This window comes from Thamnophis elegans, chromosome 2, assembly GCF_009769535.1.
Source record: "Thamnophis elegans isolate rThaEle1 chromosome 2, rThaEle1.pri, whole genome shotgun sequence".
In the NCBI taxonomy this organism is placed as follows: domain Eukaryota; kingdom Metazoa; phylum Chordata; class Lepidosauria; order Squamata; family Colubridae; genus Thamnophis; species Thamnophis elegans.
The window spans coordinates 91,502,205-91,518,539 of NC_045542.1; the positions used below are offsets into that span (position 1 = coordinate 91,502,205).

General features: G+C 40.6%; 1 protein-coding gene across 1 annotated transcript in view; it reads left to right on the top strand.

Annotated features, from left to right (window-relative positions):
• Nucleotides 1–16,335, top strand: part of SYNPO (synaptopodin) — a 78,084-nt gene that overhangs the window by 57,385 nt on the left and 4,364 nt on the right. The window contains exon 3 of the mRNA XM_032210975.1: nucleotides 6,422–8,691. Coding sequence (XP_032066866.1) covers nucleotides 6,422–8,691 — 2,270 coding nt within the window. The remainder of the gene's footprint in view (nucleotides 1–6,421; nucleotides 8,692–16,335) is intronic.

Below are 16,335 nucleotides of genomic sequence, written 5' to 3' on the forward strand. Positions count from 1 at the left end.
AAAATGCAACTTGAAATCTACCATATGTATGTAGCTTGTCCTTGACCCACATTTCCTCTACCCCAGAAGTTAAGGCTTAGATAAAAGTCATGGCATCATTTTGAGGGTAGGGCCTTCTTGTGCAACTGAACTGGAAATTACTTGTTGCCTTTCAATATTGAAGCAGCCTTGGCTTCAGGCTGGTGTGATACCAACATATAGGAAGTAGGCAAATAATAAGAATAGCAAGTAAAAAATAACAAAATACGATGGAGAAGTTTTCTGTAAACTTGGTTGATTTTCATCTTTTGCTTTGTCATATACTTGGGATTTGCGAATGCTTCCATTTTCATCCCTTTTCTTTCTTTTTTTCTTTTTTTGTGCCTTTGAGTCAGTGTTGACTCTTGGTGACTATTTGGACAAGTCCTTACAGTTTTCTTGAAAGAATTTGAATATGATTTGCCATTGTCTCCTGCTTAGGGCTGGGAAAGAGTGATTGGTTTCATGCCTTAGATGACACTAGAATTCACAGTCTCCCAGTTTCTAGTCTGGTGCCTTAACTACCACATCAAACTATCTCTCTAAGTACACCATGCCCATATTCTGTTGTATTTCAAATGGTTTTTATCATTTAAAGTAGAGTGTGGTTTACGATGCAAATCACACACTATACAAAATTGGCATTTGTCATACATTCTCACTTAGCAGAGAGGTGATATTTTAGGGAGAGAGGATTAGAACATAAAATATTGCTGAGTGTTTGCATTTATTTACAGATATCCATGTTCAGAACACACAGAGACTGACATCAAAGCACTCTGATGATAAGAAGGTTTGCTGCTCACAGATCAGCCAAATGCATCTGTAAGAAATATGGTTAGGGTAGAAAGCTTTGAGCTTAAAGACCCCAGCTTTCATGATATGGTTGGAAAAGAAGAGATTAAATCTCTTGTCTTAGTCTTCTAGTCCAGATGAACATTTTTCCCCCAAGGCAGAGATGGGGAATTGGTGGTCCTCCACATGTTATTGAAGAATTCTCAGTTTTAACAGAACTAATACTCACTTTTTTAACTGAGAGTTCCTCAGAGCAATAATTTTGTTGGGAAACATAGTTCAGCAGCATCTAAAATCCATTACTTTAGGTTCCTGTCTTAATATTTGTAGAACAGTAATGCTTCCTAGTGATACATGTTATTAAGGTCCGAGTTCAAACGGCATGATGGTTGTCGTTTCTTTGTTCTCCCACTACACTATAACACCTGTGCACATAATGAGTGACTCTAGTGTACATACATAAACTGTAATAAGAGTTGTGAGAAAATGCTTAATACCCTTAGTGTGAATAGTTAAGTCCTGCTTATTTTCTTACCTGTTGAAAGGTTATCTTCGGGCTATTTAGACAATAGGATAGATGATAGATGATAGATAGATAGATAGATAGATAGATAGATAGATAGATAGATAGATAGATGATAGATAGATAGATGATAGATAGATGATAGATGATAGATAGATAGATAGATAGATAGATAGATAGATAGATAGATAGGTAGGTAGGTAGGTAGGTAGGTAGGTAGGTAGGTAGGTAGGTAGGTAGATAGATAGATAGATAGATAGATAGATAGATAGATAGATAGATAGATAGATAGATAGATAGATAGATAGATAGATGGATGGATGTTCTAGCCAAATATGACCTCCCCCCCTCCAATTTAACCAGTACCCTTTACCATATTAATCCAATTCAACAGCATTTTGGAACAGTAGTCTTATTACTAAAATATATCCCAAAGGTGCTTTTCAAAAGGCAATTGGAGTTTCCTCACCTGGATAATTGAGTATCTTCACGGACATTTACTAAAATATACTTTCATAGAAGTTTGTCTTTTATAGCAAATAGAACAAGCTGTCCATATGAAAAACATTGAATTCTGAATTAACACCTGGAAATTCCGTTCTGGTTTGTATTCAGTAGCTGCATCTCTCTTTTCCCTATTAAAAAAGCACCTTGCCTGGCCAAAGTGAGTGTGTGTGGGATGCCACAGAAAGGCTTGAAATGAGGAAGGACCAGAAATATTTCCAAGGCTGAACACAATGGACTTGGCAACCACTTTCAGTTTTGGGAGCTCTAATTTTGGGGAAAGATTAGCTTTTCCTCACTAAGGAAACTTAAAAGAACCCAGCCCTTTTTGGTAATAGAAAGAGCGGCAAGGAGGAGGAGGAGGAGGAGGATGGAAATGGAGGAGGAGGGGGAAGAGGAGAGGGGAAGGAGAAAGAGAGGTTTGACTCCTAGCCCTCTCCTCCATGTTTTCTTTGCTGCTGCTGGTTATCTTGCAGTACAGAAAAAATCAAGAAGAGTGGGAGGGGTGTTAATGACTCATAAAAATAACTATAGGTGAGCTTCTACTTACCTGACTTTTTTCCCAGGATCCTTCTCTGCTTCCTTTTTCTTCATTTTTTATTCCTCTTTGTTTACCCTCCTACTTCTGCTACCACACCAACTTCCTCACCTCTGAAACCCTTTTCCCTTTTTTTTATCATCCTTTGTGATTGATTTTTTAATCGTCTTTCATGGTTTCTTAGTTGGGTTCTTTCATCTTATAGTTCTTGTATGCCCAAGTAAAAAACTGAACATAAGACGTACTCAAATACCTGAAGGCCTGGGGAAAACATTGGAGTATCGTTTGGCTAAGAAGGCTTGTTATTAAGTCTTCAAGTTTAGGACTATCATAACCACAACCAGAATCATTTAATTAAGTATCACTTCAGAAGGCAGGTTGTAACATGGATTTCCTAATTATGGTGATTGGTTAATATAACAAACAGGCCTTCTTTTGATTTGTTCAAAGAACCTTCATTGGACTCTTAATAATGATTTTGAAAAACAATAAGAGGCGATCTGATCCTGGCCCATTTGGGAAACTGAGATCAGAATGAGCAACTTAAGGGAATTGTGTGCTTGGAAGGCCATCTTCTCCAGCAACTATGTCAGTGGTTTGGTGGTAAGCCTTTTATAACCATTCCTTGTTTCTGATATTTCCCCTTGTCAGAGGTGCTAAATCATGGCCATTTTAGGAAAATGGCTCATAGGAAATGGCTCACCCACAGAAAATGCATTCAGAGTCCTTTCACATCCTTTGTTAATAGCAACTCTTGCCATGACCCATGGACAGATGATCTTTTGAAAAGCTTGTCAACTTCCCACTTCCCCTAGGTAGCTTAGGAGTGGCAGGCAAGTGACCTAAGCCTTATGGTTTTATGAGATGCTAAGTAGGCTCTATTCTAGGAAGTTGCTTGACTAATTGGTTTTCGATCCGTGCTGTAGGAAAGCACATTAAAAGGCCCAAATCTTTACAGATTTGTTTTCAGGCGCTGCCATCTTGTGTTAAATTCAAGCAAAATTATTTGATCAGCGCTGTGCATCCGTTATATTAGAAATGAGCTTCTAGCAATGTAGAGTCAATGGTTTATTTTCCTATTTTTTATGATAACCTGGCACTTTGTACTTCATTCGGCCTCTGCAGAGGGAGTTCTGTGAGACAGTTTAGAGCTGGCCAACTTCCTGCTTAGAGCATGTTTGTACAGGGTGTTTGAAACCCAATGAACTGCAACTTGAAACTTTGAAGTCTTTCAATAAATTCCTTTTGCATGCAATCATTTACAATTGCAAAGCAAAACTGTGTACAAAGAAGACTGCAATCTCCTCTTTTGACATTTCTCTGTATTGGGGTTTGCAAAAAAAAACCACAGGTCTTATGTAGAAAAGAATAGAAAGTCTAGAATTTTTTTTCTTTTCTAAAGCAAGGTGTTATAAAACCCTTAAGAGCAACCACATACACATTCCATTAAAACAGGAGCACTAAAGCCCATGGAAATAGTTTTGGAAAATGAAATCAGGTGCTGTGCAGGTGACAAACTGAAAAGGTGCCATACAGGTGGCAAATTCTTCCAGTTCTGTACAATTTACAATCTGTAGGGATGTGATTGATGTAGATCAGCATGTTGGCTGGGGAATTCTGGCAGCTCGAGTTCACACATCTTAGAATTGCTGAGGCTGAGAAACACTGATATAGGTGAATATCTCAGCTCCGTACTGCTGTCAATTTGCTTTGATTATGATAAACACCCTCGGCGAGGAAGACTAACGTACTTTGGTTTTATTTTAGGCAATTTATTTCAAGCATTTTATTCATGTCATACACAAATATGTTTATATAATTGTTCTAATTACAGTCTGTAGGCTTTATGTCATGAAATATTTCAGGAATCTGTGAAACACGTGCAGTACCCTGCTTTTAAGTTGATCCCTGTGAAAATAGGAGGAAGGAAAGATGATTGCTTGCTCTTTTTTCATCATTATTGCTGTTTTCTCATTGCTTATCTACTCTGTTGCTTCCTGTGGTTAGAAAATTGTAACTTCATCCAACAGTAGGGATGTGCCCAACTATTTAATCAACATTTTTATTTCTATTGGCCCTGCTTTTAGTACTGGTTTGACCTTTACTAAAAGGGTGGTGGAAGAGAGCAGTATGATTTCCTTTCCAACCTACATCAGTTCCCTTCCACCAGGTGACCTCTGTCTGTCTTGAGTATCAACTTTAGAATAACAGAGTTGGAAGGGACCTTGGAGATCTTCTAGTCCAAACCTGGCAGGAAACCCTATACCACTTCAGACAAATGGTTACCTAATCTCCGCTTTAAAAATTTCAATGTTGGAGCATTCACAAACCTCTGGAGACAAGTTGTTCCACTAATTAATTGTTCTAACTGTCAGGGACTTCCTTTATCTTTAGCCAAGAAGGCTTTGCCATCCAATCATGGAATCTGTAGGGCCAATATATCTGGAAGACACTTGTTTGGGAAAGGATTACACCAGTATCAATATTAGGGTGACTATTTTACTCTACTATTTGAATCTTGGATCTCCAATCCAAGTCTATAGATAAAGGGAAGTTTGCAATTGCCCATTTAGTATTGGTTCTTATATACGGTAATAAACTGTGCAGAGAGACACAGTGCATTTTTATTTAGATTATCGTTATGATTTGTAAAAGCTTTCAATATATAATATACTGTGCTAAAGATATAAATTGACATTTAAGCATGAGGTGTAAGAGAGAAATGTTGATATGATCAGTTTTTATTAAATTTATAGAAGGCCTAAACTTCAAGTATATATATTTATTCACTCCATTTCTCTGAAATAGTAAATACTGTAAATAAGACCGAGACTATGGGAAAGCCTATCTAAAGCTTGTTAATGAAACTGAGGGTGATTTAATTTTCTTTGTACTTCTTGATACACGAAACTCCACATTGAATTCTGGTTGACTATGGAAACCAGGGTTCTGAATCAATCTATCTTTGCTTTCTTTCTGAATCAAAAGTACCTTTAATTCCTTCTGAATTAAAATTATCTTTCTGAATTAATTCACTCCAGATGTGTTGGAATTATAACTAACTACCCATTATAAATCCTGCTTCCCACAAGGGTGCACATTTGGGGAATTCTGGACCTGAATCTATCTAGAAGACAGTCTATTGTGAAGGATCTTTAAAGACAGCGCACGAAGACACTATCAGTTTGCATGTAACTGGTTGGTTTTTTTGAAGGATACAAAACAATACCCCTGGATAGATTTTCTGCTAACATTATTTATTACTAGTTTTGCTGCTAACTAGGTAATACATACAGATAGTCCTCAACTTACAACAGTTCATTTAGTGACCATTCAAAGTTACAATGGCACAAAAAAAGGTGACATGACCTTTTTCACAGTTACAACCTTTGTAGCATCCCCATGATCATGTAATCAAAATTCAGACACATTGTAACTGGCTCATGCTTATGACTATTGCTGTGTCCCAAGGTCAAGGGATTCCCTTTTGCAACCTTCTGACAAGCAAAGTCAATGGGGAAGCTAGATGCACTTAACAATCCAGTTACTTATCTGGATTATCAACTGTAGAGATTCACTTAAACAACTGTGGCAAGAAAGATTGTAAAATGGGGCAAAACTCACTTAATAAATGTCTCACTTAACAACAGAAGTGTTGGGCTCAGTTGTGGCCATAAGTCAAGGACAACCGGTATATGATGAGGTAGCATCAGCACCAGTGACCTGTCACAGAGTAACTTGCAAACACTGGCAGGGTTAGGATTTCAACTTGTGTTTCTCTGGTTTAGCATCTCAACATAAGTTCTCTGGCTGCTGATTTCATTAATATGCTTTATGCCTTCTCAAATGGTTCAGCGTTTTGAATGAATTACAAATAAGAAGTCTAATGCAGCACAAAAATAGGAGGAAGAACTATTAATCTTCTTAATGAATCATGTTAGAGTTCCTTCTTTTAATAAATAGATGGAAAGTGTGCTGGGGTGCACTTCCGGGATTCCATACCCGTGTATAACTTTGTATTCTGTATGTTTCTTCTTCCTCAGATATCTCAAGAAGTGCAAGCTTGTCTGAAACAGAGCTGAAGGAAGCAAAAGAGAGGAGCCAAAGAATTGTTGCTCAGTTGACCAATCCACCAAGTTCCAATTCCAAAGGAGTCCTGCTGTTTCACAGACGCAAGCAGCGAGTGAATGCATTCACCTTAGGAGCCCCAAAGCCAACCAACCCAGAACGAGGAGCTGCGGAGAAAGACCCCAAAGCTATCACTCACCCGTGCGCTCTGAGCCATGGGGAGGCATCGCATCTGAAGCAGACTCCAAAGCCAAACAAGGAGCTGAACGCTTCACTCTGCCTCAATAGTTTTGGACGCTGGGGGCAAAAAGTCACCATGGAAAAATACGAGGAGGAACTGGGTGTGGAACATCCCCTAGATAACGCACAGGGCCTTCCGTGGAATAAGGAAAAGAGTGAGACGATTCTTTATTCAACAAACCCAACATCCTCTAAAGATATTCCAGAGGAAGAATTTCAGCAGATCCCGCTCAGTGTATACCTTAAAGAGAATACAGGGACAGCTTCAACCAACGGAATACATGAACCTCTCACTGAGTTTGGAAAAATGCCTATGGTTGAGCAAGGACCAATTATGGGCAATACAGAAAATATCCCAGCTAAGACTGAGGATGAGGCTACCCCCAAGATTGAGAAGAAAGATACCATTCTTGAAAAAGAACTGTACCTTCTGCATATGGATCGGGAAAATAATATTCTCGATAAAGAACCGTATCTACCCGTAGTTAGTGAGAAAAACAACAATATTCCTGACAAAGATCTGTATGCTGCCGTCATTGATAGGGAGAATAATATTGTCCTCAACAAGACACCGAGCGAACCAGTCATAGACAGAAAGGAAAATGGAGAGCTGCCCTACATGGAACAAGAGGAATTGGTCACTGACAATGAGAACATTTTTCCCACTGCTGACACCGAAAAAGCCACCAATGTATGTTCTGATGAAACCAGCACACAAAATCATAGGCAGTATTGTGAAGTGCGCCTCACTTTGTCTAAGCCCCAACCAGTGAAGAACCGAACTGCAAGACCTTTTGGCACTCAGTCACTTGCTAAAATCCTCTCACCAGCAGAGAAGAGTCCAGTGGCAGAGATTCCTCCACCACCCACCTATGCAGAAGCATTTTCCAGCCCTCCTCCGGTGACTAGGGTCAGGTCACCACCAGCTTACTCAGCACTGTATCCTGGTCAAGAACAGAAAATCCTGGTTCCACCTGAAACTAGGTCCAAAGACAACAGCCCAGGACCTCAATTCAGAGCGGATAAAGCACCACCTCCAGATAAAACAGGCATTCTGGAGGAATCTGCAGCCCGCAGAACACCTAAGAAGTCCATGTTCACCTTTGTGGAGAAGCCAAAAATGGGTCCCAATCCAGATCTTTTGAATTTAGTACAGACATCAGATAATAAAAAGAAGCAAGGAGGAGCCTTTCCTGAAGATGAATCATTTGCATTGGGTGCAGATGCCTCTAACTTTCTAACTGAAGATCGATCATTACATGGACCTACTCAGTCCCTTGGAGATCCTCCACCGGAGTGGTCTTCATGTTTAAGATCACCAAAAATACAGCCTAGACCTAAAATAATCTCCAACCAAAGCTTATCTGAGGCGAAAGGAAAGGGGGCAGAACTGTTTGCCAAGAGGCAATCAAGAATGCAGAAGTACGTCATTGAAGCCCCATCCCATCCAGATATAGCAAGATCACCTTCACCTACAATGTCTCTTCCTCCATCCTGGAAGTATACTTCAGAAACTCATCTCTCCCCCGTGGCATTCCAACCTACACTCAAAAGTCCATCAAGATCTCCAAAAGGCCCCCCTGTATCTTTCTACAACAGCAATTTGACAGAAAGTGAGGTCTTCAAAAAGGAGTTGGAAATCTCCAAGCAACAGCCTTACCAGCTTCGGTCACCCACGTTTGTTCGTTCCCCAGTCAAAGAACCCATGAGATCTGTAGACCCTGAAAGGGGTTTTATGAGACAGACTTCTTCCTCTACTTCGCCCAAGGCACCTTCTCCTCTGTTGTACCCACCTGTCCAGTCCAGCCCAAGCAGAACATTGCCTGGCCTCTTTGCTCCCTTACCTGGAAACATGTTTCCATTACAGAAGTTCAGAGCAAATGCTGAAATATCACCTGAAGCGTCTTTTGATCACTCTTCTAAAATTTTGTCTCCAAGAGCTAAAGGAGTATTCCAAGCTCCAAGACCATCTTACTCCACCAAGAATGCAGGGATTGAGCCTCAGGTGTGGAAACCTTCTTTTTACTATAAGTAATAGGTTTTAAAGCATGTGCAAGGGTTCAGGCAAAAGACCTACATCATTATTAGCTTCTGACTGGTGGTGTGCAAAGAAAACAAAAAAGCAAAATGAAAGCAGCTTAATGAGTTGTGAGTGCAATTAGATCTTGCAGAAAAGTGCCACCTCTCAAACCATAATAGGCTAAGTTACATTGTCCACTAACAAAACTGAGCAGGCTGGTTTTTTTTGGAAAAAACCCAATTTAGCCTAATGCCAGCGTATCTCGGCTAAACCAGTCCTGATAGAACTTGTGCAATTGGAGTTGTTCAGTAGTGTGTGAATTTAGACCACAAAAGAATATAAAAATAGTCCAAGCATAGGAGCCTTAGAAGATTATTAGCAGAAGCTTGACTGAAGCAGGAAGACATGCTTTCTCCTTTTCCTCCTGCCCAGAAACTCTATGAACATCCAATATCTGGCTTCTTCTTTGCCTTACTTTTATTTTTTGGCTTCTTTGCTCTGAAGGGTGTTTTCTCCTCTGTCTTCTCTGCATCCAGAGCCTCCAATGCGACATGCTCACCTTCTCTGTTCTTTGCTGATGCCAAAAGACGATTCTACCTGATGCCTGTTCCTGCCTCTGCTACCTTTGTGCTTCATTTATTTCTCCTCTCTAATTTTATTGTCTCTCTTAGATAACAGGACACTGAATACCTTTGGGGTAAATACATGTATCATAAACATAATCCAGAACACAAACCTCATTATAATGTCTTAGCATCCTAATACACAACGTTTAATTTAATAACAACATTTAATGCCCAGAAGTGCTTGGTGGACTAACCCAGCTTATAAACTTCAGAAGTCACACCTTACCCTGCTCCCACGCACCCCAAATCCTTTTGATGCAATCAGGGAATAGCTGCAGATGTTCTGCAATTAGCTTACAATAAGTTATATGATGACAATTTTATCCTCCTTATACTGGGATTTAGGAGTACACAGAGACCATTGTTATCATTGACCCAAAGGGCCTCAAAGCAGTTAAACTGCCGAGAGATACATGTAGCCAAGTACCATGATTTAGTCTCTGGGAAATATAATGAGGTTTCATAAATTCGTTTGAAACATTTTATACTGGCAGAATCCACTCACAGTGCAATTATCTCTCAGAAGAACCCTTTTCCAGCACCGGTGACTATTAACAGAAATCAGGGATGTGTAAAATATAGTCTCTGTGGTACAGTATTTCTTCTATAGTGTCTCAGTACTACAGTATTTCCTGCTGATGCTAAGGTCTTGTGGGAGGAAGAGGTTTCAATGCTGACATGTTTTTCTGGTCATAATAGGATTGATTTTCCTTCAAGGGAAAAAGGAACACCATGCAGTTCCCTGAAAAAGATTGAAACTAGAAGGCAAATAAAATGATTTTCACATTTTAACACTTAATCTCTTATTTAACATCCATTGCTCATCTTTCTTTGGGGTTTGAATGACTGACTATTTGGGATTAAAAGTATCACTGAGATGATACATTAAACCACAGAACCAACCTGATCAGGCTAAGCCTCTGGTATTTAGAAGTAAGAAGTAAGCTCACATAGCTGCAAGTAATTGTTTTCAACTCCAATTCTTTTAAGTTGCTCTATTTTCCTGAACAAGCAAGGCAATCAATTCCTTGTTTCTAATACAGTCTCTAGAGCAGTTACATTTATTGCTGTTCAACATCACTACCTCATCATTTAGATGCTAAGTCAGCTGGGCAGAAGTCAGGGGGGAAAAATCTACCAATCTCTGTAAAAGTGAACCATAAACTCCACAAGTGTGGCTCAGGACAGAAAGAATAGGAACCAAAAGTGTGTGTTAAGTAGGGAATTAATATTAATTCCAGCCATCATCACAGTCTTTCCTTCATTTTCCTCACATTGAGAACCCTTCAGAACAGCTCTGTAGACCAGTGCAACAGGTCCAGAGTCCACAACGCATGAGCCCTGCAGTGCTTTCAAAGTGGCACATCTGGCTATTTTTACAATGTAGAATATCTGTGGGGGAAGATAAACAACTCGGTCCAAGAGGGTGGGAGCTCTCAATCTTTTTTTTTAGGATATAGAATTTCAAATTTCTATGCAATTATGTGGAGTCCTCGGTTATACATTTTGTTTGCAATTTTTAAAAAAATCATGTTTACAGTAAGCTAACTGCCGACTGACCTTTAGGCTGACTCTACAGAACAGGTGATGGGTTGCCCCACAGAGTGAGCTGTCTCTAAGCAAATCCAACACTGAGAATTAATTTCTGCCATCGGCCTCCTTCCATGGTTGATTAAGTTGCAAACTGCAAGGCCTTGACACAAAACACTAAATAACACTAGCTGTTCTTACTTTCCTATCCTACGTTTTGGACAGGAGCACAAAGCACCCTGTACTGTGTTCCTTTGTCCCATTTTGCTCCATAACTTCAGTCCTGTGAGTGAAGAAAGAAGACTTGCCCAAAATCACACAGGAAGTTTTTGTGGCTGAAGGTAGATGAGAATCTGGTCCAAGACCTTAAAGCAGTGTTTCTCAACCTTGGCAACTTAAAGATGTCTGGACTTCAACTCCTAGAATTCCCCAGCCAGCCAATGCTGGCTGGGGAATTCTGGGAGTTGAAGTCCAGACATCTTCAAGTTGCCAAGGTTGAGAAACACTGCCTTAAAGCTATTGCCACACTGGCTTTCTTCTCCTACAGAGATTCCCAATCTAGTTCATTCTCTGTCTCTGACTTTTTTTTCCCTGTCCTCCCCTCTTTCTCCTGCTTGACAAATTCTAGCAGAAGCCTAATAAAGGTAGTCCTCAACTTAGCAACATCCGTTCAGTGCAGTGGTGGGATCCTACTGGTTTAACAACCAGTTCGGTGATCGTGCGCTTTGCGCACTTGTGTGTGCAGTTTTGAGAAAACTTGCCTTCTGCATTACTGCTGGGGAGGAAAACACTGAGGCATGGCAATCCGCTCTGCCATAAGACTCAGCTAAGAAGATATAGGTCAGTAAAGCGTGGGGGGGGTACTTGATAGTGGGAGCGAACTGGTTTGCTGATCATTGGAGGTATTGGTTCACCCGAACCAGTTCGAACCAGTAGAATCCCACCCCTGATTTAATGACTGTTTGAAGTTAAAACAGCACTGAAAAAACTGACCTATGACTGGTTTTCTCACTTACGACCATTACAGCATCTCCATGATCAAATGTGACCAAAATTCTGTCATGTGTTTATGACACTGGCAGTGTCCCGGGGGGGTGGGGGTTGTCATGTGGTCACCTTTTGTGAACTTCTGACAAGCAGAGAAGAAGGGGAAGCCAGCCAGCTACACTTCACAATTGCAGTGATTCACTTAGCAACAGTGACAAGAAAGGTTGTAAAATGGGGCAAAAGTCACTTAACAATGGTCTTGATTGGCCATGGGCATTTGGGGCTCATTGTGGTCATAAGGTGAGGACTACCTGTGTAAAGCAAGCCAGATCAATGAAGGAAGGGTCTTATCAGACACAAAACCTGTATTGGGTGGCAATACCAAATGTGAAACTAATATTACTGAGTGCATTCTCTCTTCCCTTCCATGCTATGGGTTCAGAGGCAGAAGAGTTCCAAAGGTAGAAGGAGAGTTACTGCAGAAAGGGATGTGGAATAGCCAGGTGTTGCAGGACAATAATTTCTTTTGCTTCTGATATATTATTTAAATAGCTATGCTGAGCCCTGGGGGTTTGTAAAGAGGTAGGCAAAAGGAAGTTTAAAAACATCAAAATACATGACCATCGCAGCCCTGGCCCTTTTTATGTGTATCACACTGTCCATGCAAAAGGGTTGGCATATAATTGTGTGGGTACGGCTGCTGTCTTGACCTTTTCAAACCTCCCCTGCAGACATTCCCAATTCAATCCTACATAACTGCTAGTTAATCAAGGAGCAGCAACAGTTTTTCTCCCTTTTCTTCATTTATCCCTGCAAGAAAAACACCTGCCTTGGTAAATCCCTCATGCAGGGCAAGCTGATAGAGCCATCTATCCATGAATAGCATTGATGTACCGTATATTATTGGGACGCAGTGGCTCAGTGGCTAAGATGCTGAGCTGGTCGATCAAAAAGGTCGGCAGTTTGGCGGTTTGAATCCCTATTGCCGCGTAACAGAGTGAGCGACCATTACTTGTCCCAGCTTCTGCCAACCTAGCAATTCGAAAGCACGTAAAAAGTGCAAGTAGAAAAATAGGAACCATCTTCGGTGAGAAGGTAACTGTTCCATGCACCTTCGGCATTTAGTCATGCCAGCCTCATGACCACTGAGACATCTTCGGACACCGCTGGCTCTTCGGCTTTGAAATGGAGATGAGCACCACACCCTAGAGTCAAGAACGACATATGTGCGAGGGGAACCTTTACTTTTACCTTTACCTTACCATATATTAGAGAAATTGTATCAAAGGGCTAACTTGGCAACTGCAATTTTTCTCCTTCAAACTTGAGAGTCAAAGCAGAAATGGGTCAAACAGACTCCAGGCAGATAGAACTTACATGATTGTCTTTCGTTGAGAAGGAGAACAAAAGGGAAAGGAAAGAGAAAGGAAGGGGAAAAGGAGAAAGGAAAGGAAGGGAAAGTTTTTCCACCACAGCTAAAGAAGATTTCAAAATGAGAGGGCATTAAACTTGTTGTATTCCTCACTTCATTGAAATGTAAAGAAAGTTGGAGGAAAGATTTCTACCAAAGGAAAACAACAGTTGTAAAGTGAACATTTTACCCAAGAAGATTTTTTTTATCTTCTTCATGACCATATTAACTTAATTAGTGGAACAATTGAGAAAAGTCATCTAGGGAATGTAGGATGGTTGCCTGGATGACTGAATATCAATTGTGAATCCTTCCAAAATTTTGGACGCTTGTTCCCATCCTCCCCAGGCCATAAAGTCCAGTAGTTTTCCTCAAGTTTGTGCCTTACAGGTTTTGGCCCTAGTATCTAAGAATGTGGAAGGTACAGTTCAACCCATGAAGATAGGCCTAGAGCAATGTTTCTCAACCTCAGCAACTTCAAAAAGCATGGAATTTAATTTACAGAATTCTCCAGCCAGCTTGCTTGCATTGCAAAACTGCTGGGATTGAGAAATGTTGGTCCAGAGTAATGTTTGAGATACTCAAGTGCTTTGGCTCACTTTGATAGTTTCAGTTTCGGTCACAGCCTAGATACATTGACCATTTTCCAAATTCCCAGCCAGCCCTGCCACTGTTGAAAATTGTGTGGATTGAAATCCGCTTAACTTGAGGATGTCTAGGCTCAGGAAAGCCAGGTTATATCATTCCACCAGCGCGATTGCCATCAAAAGAGGCAGCAAAGGAAGGAGGGAACCATGAAAGACTAAGGAGAAGGATGCAGCCAGGTGAATTTATTGCTTTAGGCAAGTCGTGGAAGAGAGAGAATTGCCAGGAAGTTTATGCACCTGAAGTGTTCTTCAAGTGTTGGCCTTAGCAGGGGAGAAATGGGCACCAGTTATTCTATGCTTCAGTCAGCAAAACATCTCGAAGGAAGGACAGATTTTGAATCTAGAATCAGAGCTAATTCTGCTTTATTGTAAGGCTACATCATGAGAATCTTGCAATTCTGAAGGTACAAACTTTACACCGTCACTTTTAACTGCCTGAACAATTAATGCAGAGCCTTCCTTCCTGTGACCATTAATCCATTGGAGCCTTGTGCTTCTCTTCTCATTGTTTTCTATGAAACATCTCTTCCTTTCATCCCACAAGATCATCCACACATTCAATTATATACACTGATGCTGGGGCTCATGGGAGTTGTAGTTCAGCAAAACCCAAAGGGCCACAGTTTCTCAAATACCCTTTAACTGGTATATTCTACAAGGCTACGAAGTTTGATATAAATGAACAAGGTGTAAGTTTTTGTATGTGGGCTTCACACATAATAAATGGGAAGGTTAAGGGAAGTCTGAGTACAGTCTGAGTACAGAAAACTACTTCACAACCTACTGGTATAGATCCACTCTATGGATGTGTATTTGACAGAAGGTGCCCATGGAGTCAAATACCACATCATAGTTGTGGTTGGGTCTCAGAGCTAGAAATCCATTTCTAATGGTCCACCTGTGAAGTGTTGATACTTGGTTTTTTTTACTATAGAGTTCAAGGCATGCCTTAAAAACAGCAAGCAAAAATGTACCACTAGTGCTACTGAGAAAAACATGGATGTCTTCTTCAATTGGGAGCTCTCCAGATGTGTTAAACTGCAATGGCCATAGTCTTAGGCAGGATAGCTCACTTTGGTTTAATTATTGTCAAAGACATCCTAGAGAAAGGTCAATTTATACAGTGTTTAACCAGTGCTTAGGAATTTCATATAATATTGAACATTGAAAATACACGAATTATTTTGCTGAAAACTGACAGAGGCATGTTTTCCATGAGGCAGGTACTTCCTATCTGGATGTTCCATTTAACAAGGGACTAAATTTCCTCTCCACTCTTGAAAACCTGTAGCAACAGTTTTGAGAGAGGCAAAGAAGAGGCTTCCTAGACAATAGGATGCTGGAAGCAAGAGAAACGGCAGCATTCATGGTTATTTTCTGATATACAGAGGTTCAGGGGTGTGGGTGTGCATGTGTCTGTATGTATAGGTGTGCGTGTGTGGAGGTACAAATAGTGAACTAAAGTTCAATCATCCTTGGCACAAAAGAATTAGCAAGCCATTGATATCTTCATGTCAGCATTTCCACTATCAAGAGGCCATTTGGGAGCTATGAAGAGCACAGGAGGGATGCTACAAAATTTGGACAGTTGAATGAGAAGGAAGGGTGGGAGGGGGGAGAGAAGGAAAAAGGAAGGAAGAAGGGAAGGGAGGAGGGAGGGAAGGGAGGAGGGAGGGAAGGGAGGAGGGTGGGAGGGAAGGGAAGGAGGGAAGAAGGAAGAAAGGAAGGAGGGAAGGGAAGGAGGAAGGAAGGAAGGGGGGAGGGAGGGAAGGAAGGAAGGAATTAATTTAATGCAAGAGAAGGAAAATCATTCAAGGAAAATCTCTTGCATTAAATTAATTCCTTCCTTCCTTCCCTGGGCAATCCAGATTGTCCAACTAGTCTGGGAAACCTCAGTTAATCTGAAATAATTTCAACTTTAGGATTCCACCAATAGAAATACATCTGGAGAAATTATTCTCAGAAAAGTTGTATGTGAATGGTTACCTTTGTGCATTAATGTCAATAGAAAGCTGCCCTCCAGCTCTTGGCTTAACACCAATCATAACTCAAACCACTTCCATTAATGCTAACCTGAATGCGGTCAGTGGGGGTGAAAGATTGATGAAATCATGCAGCATGTCAAATGCAGATACAATGACTTCTGGTCGTTTTGTCAGAAATTGGGTTGCAACTACACGGCAGTGGGATTTGTGTTGTGCTGTACTGCACATGTTTAGTTTTCTTCTTATAGCCGCAGCCCCCTGTGCTTGGATGCTTCAATAAATCTCAATTACTTCTGTTTCTGCCAGCTTCCCATCCTTTTTCTAGAATATTCTGTTCTGCTAAGCCTTCCCATTAACACATTTATTATCACGCCTATTTCAGCAATGAGACTCACATTTGGGAGAAAGATAGGAAATTGATGAAATGTAACTCAGGAAGACCA